We start from the raw sequence: 18403 nt of genomic DNA on the forward strand, positions 1-18403 counted from the left end.
CACTGGTAGTGAAAACTGCGCAAAATACATACTTGTAGAACTAGTGGTCCCCGTGTTTTTTTGGTGTTTAATATGGACGATCATATTACAGATTCTTGTAACATGGTTAAACACAACAGAGTTAAAACATGCAAATGGTCACTTTGATAGGCATATGTGTAGCTTTCTACCGAAAGCAAATAAGATTTTCAGTACTGAAGAAAAGACATCGAAATATCAAGAATATCAAGTCGGGGTTCATCAGACATAAAACTGAACTCTGATGCTTCAAAAAATGAGGAGGCGAAGAGTATTCCATCAGTACAATTCGATTTGTGAAAGACGGCTAAACGTGAATATTGTCCGAAAGCATGTTGGAATTGGGTAAATATTGAGGCGCATCAACAGATGAATCTGTTCTTGGGCGTCAATATTTATTGAGAGTTGAAAACAGCACAACTGTATTATAAGTCTGGGCTGCCTTTGGTGAACTGGACCAGAAACCAAAGATTGCCGAACAAGTTATTCGCACTCAAAATTGATGAAGACATTGTGCATTATGAAAGGAAAGATTTACAAGAAGACCCTTGAAAAAGTACAGGAGAATATTGTATCAATTTGCTGGGTCAATATTTCGCTGTTTCGTATTCAGTACATATTAGCGGGGGTTAAATTTCGCTGTGCATCCGAATCACATGTCGTGCAAAAAATTTCGAGTGTCATCATTTAAGGGTTAAACCTCGAAATACAGGTAAACCATTAGAAAGCATTGAACCCGAGCGTCATTATCCGCCAGTGACTTCACTCGAAAGAAAATCAAATGTGTATAACGTATGTACCTTTGTAGTTAGTCAATTGTTTTCTGGAAAGGTACATGTCTTCTGTTTTATCGACGACATTTGTCTTGTAAATATAGGTCAAATACTAGCAATGTGATGTCCTCAAAGTAACAGGCGGGGTAGAGACAACTAAACCACAAAGTGAATTAAAGTTTTAAAAATGTCGTCATTCATACTGCCCAAGGAACTACACATTGGTAATGGCGACCGTAAAACTTGCAGTCTTTAGCAGTTTGATATTTTTTTAAACCCACTTGTTGTAATTTTGTTCCGTCAGCATTGGACATCTATCACAGAAATCGTATTATCAAATAACTGACCCATTTTACTATAACATAGATATGGTATTACACACACATAATAAAAGCTGAAGGTGCTGCGGTTGGTGAAAACCGTGGGAACATATTCCTACGCCATCACTACAGGTACTACTTCTTTTCACTGTACCACATGCTACATTTACAGTTATTTTAAAGAATTTGAAATGTTTGTTTTGTCATTATAGTTTTAATTACACTTGAAATTATTTATCAAAAATGAGGTGTATGGGCCTTAACGGTCACCTGATTTAGGTAAAAACTGATGTTATCGATGTTGCCAAATGAAAGGGAAACAATTTTGTAACAAAGGTAACTTGAACTACATGTAATGCAAAAGTAGTGTGAAAGATCTGGGTAGTATATGTACTATGTACAAATAGAGGTTCTGTCAGTCAGCTGAGTTTTGGTACTGCACTTTAAGACTCTTCCATAGATATGAAGAGGATTTGGTTCTACCATATCAGGATCTTGAGAAGAAGATTTTTGAAATTTTAATCAATTTGACCCTTTTTGGCCCCGCCACTCAGGCCCCTGGGGGTCAGTCAGGGCTGATTTGTGCATACCATCAAACTGCTATCCAATACAGATAATGCTAACCAAGTTTGAATTAATTCCAATGGAAATTAAACAAATGCTGGTCCAAAATGTGATTTCCCTATATAATCTAAAGTAAAGTTTACCCCCTCCCCAGGGGGATAACGTGAGACCCCAGGGTCATGAAATTCACAATTTTGGTAAAGCACCTTAAGACCCTTCCATCTATGAAGAGTATTTGATTCTACCATATCTGTGTCTTCAGAAGAAGATTTTTGAAATTTCAGTCAATTCAACCCTTTTTGGCCACACCCATCAGCCCCGGGGGGTCAGTCACGGCTGATTTGTGCATACCATCAAACTGCTATCCAATACTGATAATGCTTACCAAGTTTGAATTAATTCCTCATGCCCCTGGGGGCTGTGGACCGTATAATTCACAATTTTGGTTGACCTTTGGCCATGGTAGGTTTCTACAAAATTTCATTGAAATTGGTTCAGGGGTTGTGGAGAAGTGGAAAATGTAAATTGTTTATGGACGCAAGACGGACAAAAGGCGATCGCAATAGGTCACTTGAGACTTTGTCTTAGGTGACCTACAAAGTAGGTGCCGACCCAGAGGATTTATTCGAGCAGGTTAGAATTAGACCCATTTAAAACATTAAGACGGACTTCAAAATGCATTGAGTTAACAAAATTTAGTGGGTTGGTCTGGAGCTGATGTAATTGGCAGTGGCTTTATTTGTATCCTTCTTCCGGTCAGGTGTGGTGCTGCTATCGACTAGCGTCTTAAGGTCAAACAGCGTTAGGATACTGCAAACATTAGAACAAGGAGTCGTCTTACAAAATAGGTAAATGTCGGATAGACAGCTCCTTAAATCTCTCCTCACTCATCCTTTTTTATTCCTTCACTATATGCTTTGTCCTTTCTACTCGTTTTCCTGTCTTTTCTTCGTCTGATTGCACCGGAACTACTCGGTAGTGAATCGAAGCGGATGTAAAACCAATCCATCAATCAATCAATCACATTATTGTGTTGAAAGTTATTTTTCAAATTATGAATATTATGTGATAAATTGAATCTTACACGAGTACTGTCCATGTGATATTAAATTTATCAAATAAGTTCGATAATTAAATACCGTCCTCTTTATGTTAGTGTGCCCATGGGCCAGCACCTGTGGTTAATTCTTGAAATTTGTACGTTTCCGCTCTTAATACAAACATCTTCTCAGCACCAAAGATATACCACTTGAATTCGAGTATGTGCAGGGTCTTACATTTACTCCGTATAAGATACATATACTTGTATTGAGCACGGTTTAAGTATTCTCTCAACCACAGACTTCCTTGTCTCAACAGCTTTAAAGAATGACTGTTGTAAAGTGCATGCGTGCAAATAATTAGATTCATTTGTAAAATTGAAAGTGATGGCATAGTTAGTTATGATATTACAAAGTAATTTAAGTAATTATTTAAAAAAGCTGAATCTGAATATCAAAGTTCTTATCTCAGTTTGGTCGTTTCAGTAGAAAGGGAAATCTACTTCCCGAACATTAAATTTTGTTTCAGTACATCATAACCTAGTTCACCTTATTCAGAGGATTTCAATAGAACAGTAAACACTTTACAAACCATTTGTGTGGAAAATCTTTCACAAATGGGCTGCAAAATGGGGTTCACACATATTCATATCTTGTAACTCTTTAGAATTGCACAACTGCCTTTAGGGATTTGAATCAAGAAAATTGAAGTAATTTGGCACACAATTCGGAGTGGAAGTATATTGGCAATATCCTGACTGAAGGTGATACATATCTGATCATATTGATAGATAATAGAACTTTCATCATCTGTGTTAATGCTGATGGCTACAAGCTTAAGTCGAACTGCAATCAATCATTCTAGCTAGCTTTCAACAATTAATCTCCAATTCATAAAATCATTTAATAATTCATTCATACTTAGACAAACACACATACATATATTCAAAATGCATATATTCAACTATGTACAATAAATGAACATTAAGAATTAAGATAAGGGAGTGACAATTAAACATAAACATATGCTTCTCTTTCATTTCTTTATCTGATGACAGTGATATGTACATTTGTATGTTGTCGGACAGCAGAATGTACTAAGTAAAAACAAAAGTACAGGTTTATATAGCACCTTCTGGAAAAGATGGCTGCGACATTGATGGAAAATATAATGTCCCAAAGGAAAATGAGACCCAAATATAGTTGACTTAGACTATTTATAATGCTGAAAATCAGATGTCTTTTTCCGAGTGCGGAGTTCAATTGGCAAATATCAATGTTTCCATGTCCTTGAATTTAATGCTTCACAGGTGTCCAGTGACATGTGCCAGTGCTTGCATTCCCAAAAGATGCCATTAATAGTGTATAAATCAATTTGTTGAGATGATGAATTACACGACAGCATCAAAGCATAGAGGCCAACAAAAATTATATGCATGTTTCAGGTATCATGACTGAAAAAAATATGGAAGGTCGATCTGTCCAATTTTTTTTTCATATGTATTTTTTGGTTGGGTGCTAATATTTAAAAAAAAATCACAAAAATCACCAAAGATATTTTTTGGTCTTTTAAATAATATTAAATATGGGGTTTAAATTTGGTTTTGATATCAAGAAGCATGTTTGTAAATCAATTTGTTTGCATCCGGTTGACAAGTTGCATAACCCAACACTTGTCAGTGCATGTGATTGTGCATTCGTACTAGATAAAATTGTCAAAGGGTATATTGGAAAAGTATGGTCGGGGTATAGTAGTACTTGAAACATACATATATAATTTTGTTTGCCTGATCTTTGAATCTCAAATCCTAATTGGGGAATTACAAATTTCTAGTTCTACCATATAGTGACCACCTTAAGCTTCAACTAATTGAAGATTTTGTCACGAAGTTGGGTTTATGCAGCACAAATGACAGACTTTATATATTACATAATAGTTAATAAATAATCACTTAGTTAAAGTTAAGAGAAGGAGAATTTAGTTCGAGGAGAGTCCAAGTGAGAGGTCCGAGCAAGTCAAAGCTTGTTCGGAAAAGGGGGAAAAGAAGAGAAGTGGTAAATTATCATGTAAAGCCTGTTGAAGTAACTAATTACTCTGCATCTTCAATTTTATAGGTGTGCCTTGAAAGTGATGTTTTGAAAGTGGGTGCATTAACGATGTCCGATGGTAATTTGTTCCAGTCTAGTATGGTACAAGGAAAAAAAGATTGTCTAGTTAGTGTAAATTGTCAGATAACATTACATCGTTTGATAGTTTTTAGTTCTGTCATTGACTTAAATAGTCTAATGTAATTCCATGGTTCTGTGTTGCATCCTAGCAGACGACTGGACAATTTCAGATTGCAAACGGAGATATAACTCTTTCCTTTGAAAGTGGACACACAGATAACCTTTGCCATCGACTTGGTGGCCAAACTATGTGTGTGGCGCGACCATTGACCAACGCCACAGGGACAGGCCCAAAGCTGTTGCTATCCAAACTTTTCCGGTGGTCACCTTCCACCCAAATATGTCCCTGCGGTACTGTAACAACTTTTTTCATGTTTCGTGTCCACACGCCGTCTCCCTCTAACGCCACGACCCTCTTGATTAATTTTTCACCGGGATTAACTGGTGAAAGAAGGGACACAATTTCGCCTCTCTCAAACTTGTAACTCCGCACTCCCCATTTATTGAGATGAACATAGTCTGAAACTGAATACTTTCCAAGAAATGGGTTCAAACACGGCTTCATTGATATGCCTCGAACCTCTGCAACATAACCGACAGTGTTTAGGAACGTTGCCGTTGCTGGCACGACGAAGGTGACTGTCCCCACGATATACCTTGTCCAACTCATCATTTCTTCGATTTATGATTAGACCTAACGTAAAATATTGCATTGCATCACGTTATGGTTACATGTCACGTTGCACGTCCATCGGTCATTTGAGGAGGCATCAATGTCTGCATTGTATAAAATGCGAGTTACTTCCCCTACAATGTCGTTAAAAGTACAAGGTTATGAGCTTAGAAAAAAACACACTTTAATTATTTTAATTTCCTGCTGTGTGCGAAGAATCATTCCCTTGTCATTGATATATGTCTTTTATAAATTGATGAACCAAATAGAGTAATGTAATTATTGCATCAACACTCTAAACCAATCAAATTACGACAACTATGCGTTCCGTGTCCAACTCGTGACGTCACCATCAACCCCGTCACCATTGAGTGTTTTGGTTTGGGTGTCATTCAGACATTAATAACCATTTTCGGGGAATTCAAGACCACAAAAGAACATTTTACGTCATTGTAGGACTTAATGTATTTTTTAAGACCAGGAAAAAGTATTCAGGAATTTTCGATGCTATGTAATACCAAATCAGGTTAATCAACAGGATTCGTCGTGGGGTTCACTTCAGCATCAGTTTCGTTTTTGTTTTCCTATGATGCGTCGATTACAGTAGAGCTACTGTACACATTACTTCAAAAGATTCGACGAACAGTTGTTATAAATTCAGTGAATTTTTCAATTTCTACCTATCAAAAAAGGTATAGGATTTCTGTTTTTCATAAAAATGGACTTGGTGGATAGCCCTATCACGTTAGTTATCAAAGCACCTAACCAGAGACTTGAAGATCAGACTGTAGAATGTATGTTAGGATGGACGGTGAGGAAGCTGAAGAGACATCTTGAAAATGTCTATCCCAGTAAACCAGTAAGTGTGAGGTGTACGCTATTGTACTGATTGTATATTGCCGAACTTAACTGGGTCGATCATTGGCAACCAGGTAAGAGTGTCCTCTAGAGTTCAGAGGGTCCTATAATTTTAACCCTGGTGTGGCCATTTCTTTATCTTTCTCCTGTTACATATGGTATGAGTATGTAACAGAAGAAAAGGTAAGGTATACTTAGTTGGTAAAAGAAAGTTAAATGTATGTTATTGTAACAACCTAGGGCGAACGAGATTTAGGGCGAAACAACCCGGAACCCAGATTATACCACTTAACATTAGCAAATGACACCTCATGGTACCTCATGGTTATATTTTCAAAAATGAAATTTGACCTTTTAAATAAAGAGAAAGACTCATCTAAACAGCTATGTTTTATTGGTTTTGCCCCACCATGTCCTTAGAAAAAATGACACTGCTGTATCTGGTTGGTAAAAAGAGGTTTTAAATATAACTAAGATTTTGTAAGTGGCATTTAATGCCCAGCCATGGTCGCTATATATACCCTTTCTTTTCTTAAGTTTTTCCTATCTGGGTTTTTAAGTCCTCACAACAGCCTGGGCCGTCCAAAGGTGGTTGTCAAAGAAGACATTGCTGTAAAAAGAGTATATATAAGTAGATAGGCGATAATTAAAGAGTATACATTGTACGTACATTTGTAGTAACATATATGTATTACCATCTATCTAAAAGAAATTAATCCTGTGACAACAAATCAGGGGTCTCAATTTGGTAACTATGGCATGCAGTCAAGTGTTTTCAAACTTGACCAATTGAGGCTTGCAGAGACCTGATACCCTTATGTATGTCCCAATAATTAGACTTCTAAGAAAAGGTCTCCATTTCGTTACCATGGCAACCATGGATTTCTGAACTAGAATACCAGATTTCAGCACCATGTATGCCTTAGTTATTGTTTAAAATACCTGCTGTTATAAACAACTAAAAACTAAGTATATTCAAGCTAGACTTGTGGGGGCTATTATAAGTTTTATTAGCAAATCATAACAATGTCACAGCCTACATATATGCCAATACTTTTCCAGCAAGAAGCCAATATGCCATGCCATGCCTTCCCATATCTATTCAGGGATTTTTCGGACTCCTATAATTGAATCTTGGACTATTGTTTTTCCTTTTGGACTCACAAACTTTTAGATGATCATGATCTACTTTATTTATTTGAAATGGACTCAGTTGTTTTTTTCAAAAATAGATCAAGAACTCTTACTCTAACTTTTTTTGACATTGGTGATTTTATGATGTGTTTATAGATTATTCATTGAAAATGTCTTTATTTTTTAACAGAAAGAAACACAGCAAAAGTTGATCTATTCAGGCAAGCTTCTACCCGATGATGCCACATTGAAAGAGGTGTTGAGACAATCACAGGTAAAAACTATCAAATTCAGGTAGTTAGTGAGCATGCCTGCATGTTGAGAGAGTCTCAGGTAAAAATAATCAAATTCAGGTAGTTAGTGAGCATGCCTGCATGTTGAGAGAGTCGACTCAAGCAAAAAAATCAAATTCAGGTAGTTAGTGCGCATGCCTGCATGTTGAGAGAGTCTCAGGTAAAAACAATCAAATTCAGGTAGTTAAAGACCTGCATGCGGAAAAATCTACCTTGTCGTTAGACTTGCTAAAGATTATTTATTGAAGTAAACAATGTATTTGTTAATTTATAATAACACTAATCAAATATTGAGATGTAATAGCATATACCTATGTTTTAAAAAAAAAGGTTGTTTTGTGCATAATTCCTATTATGGTATAAATATATATACTGGAATCTGTCTGTCTGTTACTTGACACAACATTGAGTGCCCTACTCTTAAAGTACTGCACCAATTTTAATCTTCGCCAGTCAAGGTATGGTCTGGTATTATCTTAAGAAGGTAGACCGGATCGTAACCCTTGGCTAGCGAAGATGACAGTTCTATGGACATGTGTGAAGTGGGTGCATATACACATGTTAGTCTGCCGTTCTGGCAACAGATTTAGTTTTGACTGGAAAAAAACCTACACATGTATTTATGAATTAAAGCTACCACATTTCAGGGAAATGAAATGACTGGGTCATAATGGAGTTGATCTGTACCTATATATTGCTGTTCTGATAGAGTTATGAATATTGTTTTACAGGGATGTCCGTCCCAGCATACAGTTCATCTGGTGTGTTCAGCGGGCATGGATTTTAACGCGACAAGTTTACTAGACAACAAGGTAAACATTGCTAGTGTTTTGCATTTTTCCCCCAGTAATTACCATAAAACATGATCATGATCACAAACTGTTGAATTGTACAGACAAGAAAATGTACATCTAAACCCATTCACCCCTGCAGTCACATTTGAACCTTACTAAATCAAAGACTGGGCAAGTCCAGTTTAAATATGTAGGGGTAAATGAATTAACTGAATTTCTTCCAAAATGTCATTTAATCTAGAAAAAAAATTGCTGATGTAAGTATGACATTAATCTAAAAGGAGTAAATCAGTGAAGATGCTTCCATTCTTCATTTCCTTGCTCTTTGCAATTGGTTGTGGTTCTTTTATTTTTCATCCTGGTTTAACTAAACCTTTTCTCCTCTACAGCCTAATGGAAATTCATACCGCCTGCCAGATACAAATTACACCTTGAATGCACCACCAAATATGACAAACATGATGCCACCTGGTACTGAAGGTCTGCGTCACAGAGGACACGGCAACACAGATACAACAACACCTGGATTGTCGCAAGGGTAGGTAACTCCATTCGTTGCTCACATCCAATCCCTTCGTATCTTTGATCAATAAAATATGTTTAACTTTAATACTATAATATATAGCTCACATTCATTTCGGCACTGTCCCTAAAAACAAACTGAAGCAAACAAAATTTGCAAGGCATCCCGATCTTTTTGAAGTACATGTATCTGTCTATATCAATGTTATTTCCTGCTTGCACACACTATGTGCGTTTATATTTAAGCGACCGTGACTATAAAACAAAAGATGAATATAGTTGTCATCCTAAATTTGGCTATATCCATCTCTATTGACACGTCGAAATTCGACTCCTCATGATCTTTTGTACTTCTGCCTGCTGTATTTCAATTAATGCATGTTTATTATTTCATTTCAGTATACAATTACTTATCTTTCCTAGATGGCTAATAATTATTACTTTGTACACATTTTCTGCAAGTTGTCTGTATATGATTTAATAGATATTTTAGCGTACTGGTATGTGAAAAACTTCTCAATTACATAATTAATATGTAGTGTTAAATTGACAGCTTTGCGATGACAAATATGACATGTATTGGGCAACTTCTTTTGACAAGTGTACTTAATTGGAACACACAATGTTACAATCCCAAACAACAGATCACAAAAATTAGGCCTTGTGTTAAAATTATTCACCACAAAACATAATTATAGCTATATATAGGTTCAGTGTAGGCTTTTTAGCCAGATGCAGTTCACTGTTATTTGATTGGAATTATTGTTTATTTCAGCGGTATACCCCAAGCAAACTTGCAGATGCCCCAGATGCCTCAAATGCAGCAAATGCCTCAAATGATGATGCCCCCTGGTGCCGAAGCCTTGTACACACAGGAGCAGATGATGATGATGATGCAGAACTACTACTATCAGATGGCAACCGCACAGTACATGCAATAGTAAGCCATTAGTATCATCTGATCACTTCCTACCATAAAAATGTTTTGCTTTTTTGGACTTAGTTCAGGCCAAACAAAACAATAGCTGTGTTTCCCATTTTCAAACTACCCTATTTTTGACACATGCATTAAGTAACGTAGGTGTCTAGGGGATCGAGTATACTACGACATTTGTCTGACATAGAATCACATTTTCGACTCTAATTTAACTCCGACCCTTAAACATTTGTTTGACCAAGGAATAAAAAAGGGACTCAAACCAGGTAGAATAACTATATTATTTTTGACCGTACTAATCATTGACACATTTGAAAACAAAAATCCGAGAAAAAAGATCACCAAACCTTGTGATGGTTATAACTGTAACCAGTTGAACTACCTTATTACTGATAGTCAACATACCTACAGTGGGACAGGGATCTTTAAACTTAAAGAGAAAAGTTTGTACTTTTATATGTCAGAAAAGGAGGCAACGGGTAAACGAGGATTTGCTATAGGTGATATGTGGATAACAAAGTGGTATTATTTTTTGTACAGTTACCAGACTGGGGTATACCCCACGCCTCCCAACACGCCCACAACACCAGTTGAGGACGCAACACCCAATCAGAACGATCCTAACAATCAGGCGCCAGCCAATGTTGGCGAGGGTAACGGAAACAACTTGGTGATGAACGCCCAGGGTGGCATGATGGCTGCAGATGATGACGATGATGATTTCGGACAACGGGATTGGCTCGATTATGTGCACACCATCGCGCGCTTTGCTGTCCTCATCAGCATCGTGTACTTCTACTCAAATTTGACACGTTTCCTTTTCGTCTTCGCTTTCTTTTTCCTAATCTATTTGTAAGTTGAGTTTTTCAATTTTTGACCAAAAAGTTTGTTTAGCTACATGTAATTTTTATCTGATGATAATTGTAGGTTTTAGATGTAGTTCCCCCAAACATTCTTGAAGTACAGATGTATGTATATTTTAATGATTTATGAGAATGTATGTTTAAAAGATATATTAAATCGAGAATATCAAATGGTTTCCCATATGTATTTTACAAGTTTGACCGAAATTTCTGATATTTTCACAAGTGCAAAGCCCTATTACATATACAAAAAAATCTCACATTCTTGTGAAATATTTCTGATATTCAAATGGAAATTGTTTTTTTGTTTTCCTTCTGTTTATTCAATGTTTCAAAGAGAATTGTCGAAAATTTCTGAATATGACATTATGCGAATTCATTTCATTGGACAATGCAATCACATGTCTCCTTTATTATGTGATGTCATAATCAACTTAGATTTATATCATTAACACATTTTTATGTCCCATCTATGAAATGCTATGTACATCTGTCGCCCTTCTTATCATCATTATAGTATGTTGTGTCATTATTTTCGCTGTTCATAAATTTGCCCTCATTACAGATGGCTAAAAAGGTCATTTTTTTTCCGATATACAGTGTCATATTTCTTCTGCAGATATCAGACTGGCTGGTTCCAGCTTGCAAGGAGAGTTCCAGAAAATCGTCAAGAAGCAAATGCCCAACCACAGGAACAACCCCGAACAGAACCTCAGGAGGAACAGCAACAACAGCAACAACAACAACAACAACAGCAACAGCAGCAACAGGTTAGATTTAGTACTGAGCCACAGGTTAGCTATTCCGTCTTTTCGTATTGCAGAGTTATCTGCTCTTGTGAGCAGGTATTGAGTGTTATGTCATTAGTTTGTGTGGGAAAATTACATCTTTTTCTCAAACATTTATGACGTTACGCTCACAAATATATGACGTAAGAATCAATACCTGCTCACAAGAGCAGATAACTCTGCAATACGAAAAGACGGAATAGCACCCTAGTCTCACAGCTGGGTGTTGTCAATGTTCTTGAAAAATATCCCGTCTGAAAATCTTGCCAATATGTAGTGCAACCTATCAGATGCATGTTGAAGTAAAATCTAGTATTTCAAAATGGTGGGGTAAAATAATGTGTTGCTACAAATGTACAAAAAGAATATTGGTACCAAAAGTGTATCTGAGTACATATGGAGGGAAATCTGTTATACCCAGGAATGTTCTCTTCCCGGACACTTGATTTTACCTTAGTTAACCTTTCATTTATTGTGTGATATACCATGTCTTATCATTGAGAATCATTTCAGTTGCACTCATAAGTACTTTAAAATCTTGTAATCATTGAATTAATAAATTCTATTAACCATTTGTAAAAGATGTTTTACAAGATTCTTATCATAGAACTCTCCTGGAAAGGAGGTTTTTGTTAAGGCTAGCTATAGGTGACATTCATTCTTAAATGGTCAATACAGAAAACCATACATGCCAACTTTTTGAAATTTCCATGGGGGAGATTACTCGTGCTCAAGAATTAAAAGCATAAATAAAATGTGAATATGTACACCCTAGGGTTTTAAATGGCATCTTTGGAGCTGTTGTTTCAAATGAAATCATCAGATCTTAGAAAATGGGAACACTTTTGCAAATTCACTGGATGAAAATGCGTAATTTTAGGGTCCAAAATTGGGAGTCTCCTTCCAAAATAGGGAGATTTGGCAAGTCTGGAAAACTTAATATTGTAGGCTATTTTTCCAAAAAACAGTATTTCAAGACTAACACGGTTTTGCTTATTTTTAACACAGCCAAATCCAGAAACAAATGAATCACCTGCTGGAGAGAGTCAACAAGAAGAGGAGAGCCCAGCCCCTCCCGAACAACCTCCTCCCCGGCCAAGTGCTTTATCTCTTATCTGGTGCTTCATATCAACATTCTTTACGTCCTTAATACCACAGCAGCCACAGGCCGTCAATGCAAATTAACGTCAACTTTCTATACTGACTTCAAATCACAGACCACATAAGTGTAACAACTGTGAGCACCCTGTGGAAATATATTTGTAAAACTGTATACGCCGACCAGAGTTATTTTCGCAGTAAAGGAGGAGAATGCACGAGAGAATTAAACAGCGAGTGTTTTTAATCAAGTGACACCATATACCTACCAATTGCGAAATCACTAATTAAACACTGCACAACTGTGTATTTTTTCCTCACAAACATGAGAATTATATTTGTGAAATCCAACATGTATGCAGTATCACTGCGAAAATTAATTTTTGAAATTGTCATTGCTCTGATTGGTATTAGCTCATTGACCCCTGAAGTTCCATAGTGAACTATTCCAACCTTTGAATTGGAAGGGTTCAAATGTGTCTTCAGGGGTGAATGAGTTTATGAATTGAACACAGATTTTTAAGATCTGCCTATTTTGATCTTACATGATGTCATGTAGACCTCATCTTCAGATGATTTCATTTTTAGATGATTTCATTTGATAGCTGACAATTTTTGATATTTTTTTTTTTCATGATGTTTAAATCAATATTGAGTTGAAAATCATTCTTGACTTTGTCAAATCTATTTTATCACCTGCTTGGGGAACAGCCATATTCAAATAAGGTTTTCTTTTTGGTAAAGAAAAAAAACGAGATTTTTGTGAGGTCGTGTTATTTTTACTATAACATAAATGTTACAATATGTAATACCTAGGTACATTAAACAGATTCTATTTGCCTGAAATTTGGAAATATACTGGTACATGAATAATTTTGAGCTTCATGGACTAGGCTTGATCGAGTAAGCAGGTTTTACCGTGAAATGAGGCGGCTTAAGGTAGGATAACTACCTATGCCAGCTAACACTAGTCTGTATACACCCCATTTCTATTTGAAGTATTCAGGGCTGAATGATTCCAAACCGTCACTTCCCAACTTCTAGCGGCAGACGAGAAAACACTGTCTGGGGTATGGGTTGAAAACTGTCTGTACCGTTATCTTTAGGTTATCGTCGTTGTGTGGTAGTCACTTAATTGAACTCCGAGGATTTGGTTGTATCATGTTCCGATCAACAATTATCAGTCACGGTATATTTACAATCATAGATGATGTCCATATTTCATTTTCCTGGAACTTCATTCCTCAAGACTGCGCAATGTAGTCTCCAGTAAACCACACTAATAATAATTTCATTGATATCCATACTTCAATTCTGCAAAGAGACTGCTTATTTCTATGAATAATACAATGTGATTTGAATATTCACGAGCCAAAATATAAGGATGAAATCGACGATGCCTATAATGACCCATTTTTCTGTGGTTGTATGAAAGTATTCCTGTTGTTTGTTTGTTTTTATTTTTTTGTCTTCCAAGAGATCGTAGTATTCCTTATTTCCATTGTTGATTTGTTATTGTACTGTTATTTTGAGTTTGTTTTTTGCTTTGCTTATCCTAACCCTTTCACCCCTATGTAACTGTAGCTGACTCTACTTACATTGGTCTGGATGAGTCCATTATGGTCTACAGTGGTGAAAGGGTTGAAGAAATATGTTTATCTTTTTATTAGTTCATAATTACAACTGCAAAGTCTGGAATGAAAGTGATGTTTTTGATGATAAGTAAAACAAAAATATTTGTACAATTTATAACATTTGGAAATTGTATTAATGTCTACACATATGATTGAGTGACTGTATAAAACTACTTTTTCAAAGGATCGAACTTCCACAGCGTTTATATCGATAAAATTACCTGTGTTTCTATTTTGCAACATTAGTATCTTGCATGTCTATATATATATATGTCTTCAATAAGATTCATCAGTTTAGAAATACATGTTTGTGATATCAAATTTTTTCTTTCTACACAAACAATGTACGAATTAAACGTGTCGTAACGCAACAACACATATCGCTCACTCAGTCATAGCTTGACGAAGGGACCAGTAGGTCTTGAAAAGTTGCGACACGTTTAATACGTACAGTATTTGTGTAGAAAATAAAACTTTGATATCCCTAAATAATGGATCTTGTATTTTTGAAAATTATTTTATATAAATCTGTGAACCTATGAAAAATTAGTTTTACGATATATGAAGTTTATAAGTGTTGTTATACGGTCATCAGAGTAGGCTTGTTTTTTTGTTTCATGTTTGGACGTATTTATCCACAAAGTATGTTTATTCTATATGGTGATATATATGAGATATATACATATATATACATATTAATAATTCAATATGTCCTGTGTTGTGAAATACTCAAATTGCACAAGCTGTTACAGATGCCACCAAGTTTATACAAATGATAACTTACAACCAAATTCAAAGAAATGTATAACGAAATGTTGACCTCCTTCATGGTTTGAAGCCATTTAGATCGTTTCGTGGTTCAAACTTTCGTGGATATCCTATATTAAAAAACAATAAACACATTTTTTTTTTAATTGTACAAAATAAAAAACATGTAACATTATCTTATTTTTTTGCACAGGTATCATTGTTGGCATTAGATAAAAACTAAATGAATTACAAATTCACCAAAAGGTCAGTAAAAACTCTGCTGTACACACGTGTTGTGTATCTATCACTGTGAAAGGATTGTAATTCACAAAAAAATAATATTTGAAAAACAAAACAAAAAGAGAGCATATTGTCGTAGGCATTTTATGAACAAAATAAGAATTCGTAATACTTTTCAATCCTGAGAAAAGAGTTAATTAAAAAAAAAATGATATTGTTTGAACTTTATGTAAGAATTTTTCTGGCCAGTGGAATGGACAAAAAATAAAAAATGTGTTTTAATTTTCATTATGCATGCCAAGAGACTAAATGCCTATCAAAATATTGTCCTTTCCGTGTTAATAAAAAAATCAGTTTTAATTTGAAAACATATAATTGGTGAATAACATTGAGTAGAGATATCTTAATGATGAATTTGCTGTCAGTACAGAGAAAAAATTCAAACAAAAAATTTCCATTTTAATCTCAAATTTAAATTGTTTAAAAACCGAAATATTGTTATTGAAAACAAAAAAACATACTGATTTCTGTGATAGTACTGTATTTCTTCACATGGTGACATTGATTTGGAATTTTGTGAAGAATTCATTTTATTTTCTGGTGGTGATTTATTTTGGTTAACATGTATATTAGATACTACTATTGACTTGAATGGCATTTTGTGTGTGTATATGAATGAGAAATCAGAAGTGAGAGGGAATGAGAGAGAAATAGACAGAGAGATAGAGAGAAAGGGAATTGGAGAAAATATTGAATGCATAAGCTGTATATATGTGGGTGTCTGTGGACCCAGACTTTTCATTTTAATTTTAATCATTGTTATGATAATCTAACTGATTGAACTTTAAATTTATGATATTTCATTATAATAAGGGGGTAAATTGCATTTTTTTCCCTGTAAGACATTGATTATTTTAAACATTCAACTGTCTTTAATTCTATTTGTGCGTTACTTATCACTGTTACACAGATTGAAGATATAAAAGTCAGCACTTCCAACTCAAAATTCAGGGGGATAATCGGTTTGAAAAAGTACTTGATTTTGTAGTGCCGTCTCAAACGTTTATCCCAAAATGTATGGAACAGTTTTATTATTATTATTTTTTTCCATCAATAGACACATATTTACTTTCACTGAAAGTGCTTCTTGGAAATCCTGGTCTGGAATGGGGTTGTACAATGTTATATAGCTATATCTTGCAGTATTGTTGACAAATGAAATGTCTATGTTTTCTTACCCATTTACGGGTAGGTAGAAGTACTGGGTCGTTTTCGTTTAAACGGTCAAACCGGCCGGACCACTGTTGTTCGTTTATTAAATAAGGTCGGACCTAGTAATCTGATGCTGCTTTCAGGCGAGCCTTGACAAAGCCTTGCAAGGCCTGCATAAACATTTGCAAGTCTGCCAGGATTTATTTATACCCGAAATTGTTACATTTATAAACGGTCCAACCGGTTGTTCCGCAACAGGCCCCAGGACAAGAAGTCTGTATGGAAATTTCATTGGGGACGATGATGTAGGATTATTTCACTACTTTTAGTTGACATCGGCTATTCATTGTCAATATCATTATCAAACATAAGTATTGCTTTCTGAATTCATTTGTTGCGGAAACTAAAAAAAAACAATCTGAGCAACGTGAAGAAGCTTGTCTGTATGCAGTTGTGTGAATGTTTCATTGCTATACATAGATCATTCATTACATATATACAATATGTTAATCCAGATAGGGTTCGGAGGGGACGTCGTAATTCTGTGGTTATGGAAAGTCTCTCGTAGGACAGTGTAATTCCGTGTTATTTTTATATTGTTTTACGTGTACTGTGCTCTCTCACTGCCAAAATACATTTTACAGTCTATCCCGATTCTTTTACTTTCTCCGTTTCTCAAATTGTGAAGGAAATACCGATTTTCGCGAATCTTCCCTACTTTGATTTTGCTTGCCGAGCCATCCCACGACAATCATTTTTTAAGGAAAATCTCCCTAAACCACGATAGTAAAAATAAGTAAACACCATCAACAATACAGTTCCAGTAATGTTTTAGTTACCGATTATTAAGAAATTGAAATTCCTTTATTTGGTCCCCTTGAAATGAGTTGGTGGTTAGAGTTAAGAATTGTGAAATGATTTGAGTTCATTTGCAATTTCAAAAATTGAGAAAATCCAGAGAAAATCGAGAAATGAAATCATGAGATAGACTGTAATAATTTTGTGTGTGTTTTATTGTTTGAAATCCATTTTTGTCCTACTGTATGATCTATATGTAGGTTATTTCAACTTTATGTTTATTGTTTCCAAAGAATGGTGATGGGTTATATGTAAATCGATGCGTAAAACTGGACCCAATTCATTCGTCTGAGCTTTTGTCCATCGCTCCATTTTTACATAAAATTTTCACAACGATATGTTTACAAATCTACATATTTACACATACAGTCAATTTTTGATGTTTCGAACTTTGCAGGACCATCGGAAAAAAAAAATGGAACATCAAAAGTTAAACTTTGAACATCTTAAAAATCTGCATAAGATGGAATATGATTGTTAAATGTCAGAACACAAAGCAAAAAAGTTAATACGAAATCTATAGAAACTTGATTTAATGTATAATTAGAAAAATATGTTTGATGTATTTGTGCACTGAAATTTGTTGTTTAATTGTTTAAATTTTAGTGTTCTCGACAGGTATTTGTTTAACTTCGATTTGTAAGTTGTAAGTTTCAACGTTTTACCAACAATAAGGCCTTGATTTACAGATTATAGTTTGAAACAGCGAGATATTAGACTTGTAAAAGTTTGGTACATCAATGGAATATAAGTAGTTTTATACAAGAAAAAAAATCTGGTGCTTGTCGCAAAGTTCCAGATATTCAAATTAAGGAATTTCGATTTATGGAAATTGGACTGAACACATATTTACACATATTCATAT

General features: G+C 35.1%; 1 protein-coding gene across 1 annotated transcript; it reads left to right on the plus strand.

Annotated features, from left to right (window-relative positions):
* The first annotated feature begins 5895 nt into the window (after positions 1-5895).
* LOC110457450 (homocysteine-responsive endoplasmic reticulum-resident ubiquitin-like domain member 2 protein) lies at positions 5896-16811 on the plus strand. Its single transcript, XM_021508736.1, has 8 exons — positions 5896-6416; positions 7740-7823; positions 8574-8654; positions 9026-9174; positions 9934-10098; positions 10636-10947; positions 11578-11728; positions 12755-16811. The coding sequence occupies exons 1-8, from the start codon at positions 6276-6278 to the stop codon at positions 12929-12931; spliced, it is 1260 nt and encodes a 419-aa protein (XP_021364411.1). The 5' UTR covers positions 5896-6275; the 3' UTR covers positions 12932-16811.
* Positions 16812-18403: the final 1592 nt, after the last annotated feature.

The sequence above is a fragment of the Mizuhopecten yessoensis genome, unplaced genomic scaffold (genome assembly GCF_002113885.1).
Source record: "Mizuhopecten yessoensis strain PY_sf001 unplaced genomic scaffold, ASM211388v2 scaffold9157, whole genome shotgun sequence".
Taxonomy (NCBI): domain Eukaryota; kingdom Metazoa; phylum Mollusca; class Bivalvia; order Pectinida; family Pectinidae; genus Mizuhopecten; species Mizuhopecten yessoensis.

Coding starts and splice junctions, on each gene's coding strand:
- LOC110457450 (XM_021508736.1), top strand. CDS start 6,276: ATGGACTTGGTGGATAGCCCTATCACGTTAGTTATCAAAGCACCTAAC. Junction 6,417..7,739: donor ATGTCTATCCCAGTAAACCA/GTAAGTGTGAGG, acceptor ATTTTTTAACAG/AAAGAAACACAGCAAAAGTT. Junction 7,824..8,573: donor AGGTGTTGAGACAATCACAG/GTAAAAACTATC, acceptor ATTGTTTTACAG/GGATGTCCGTCCCAGCATAC.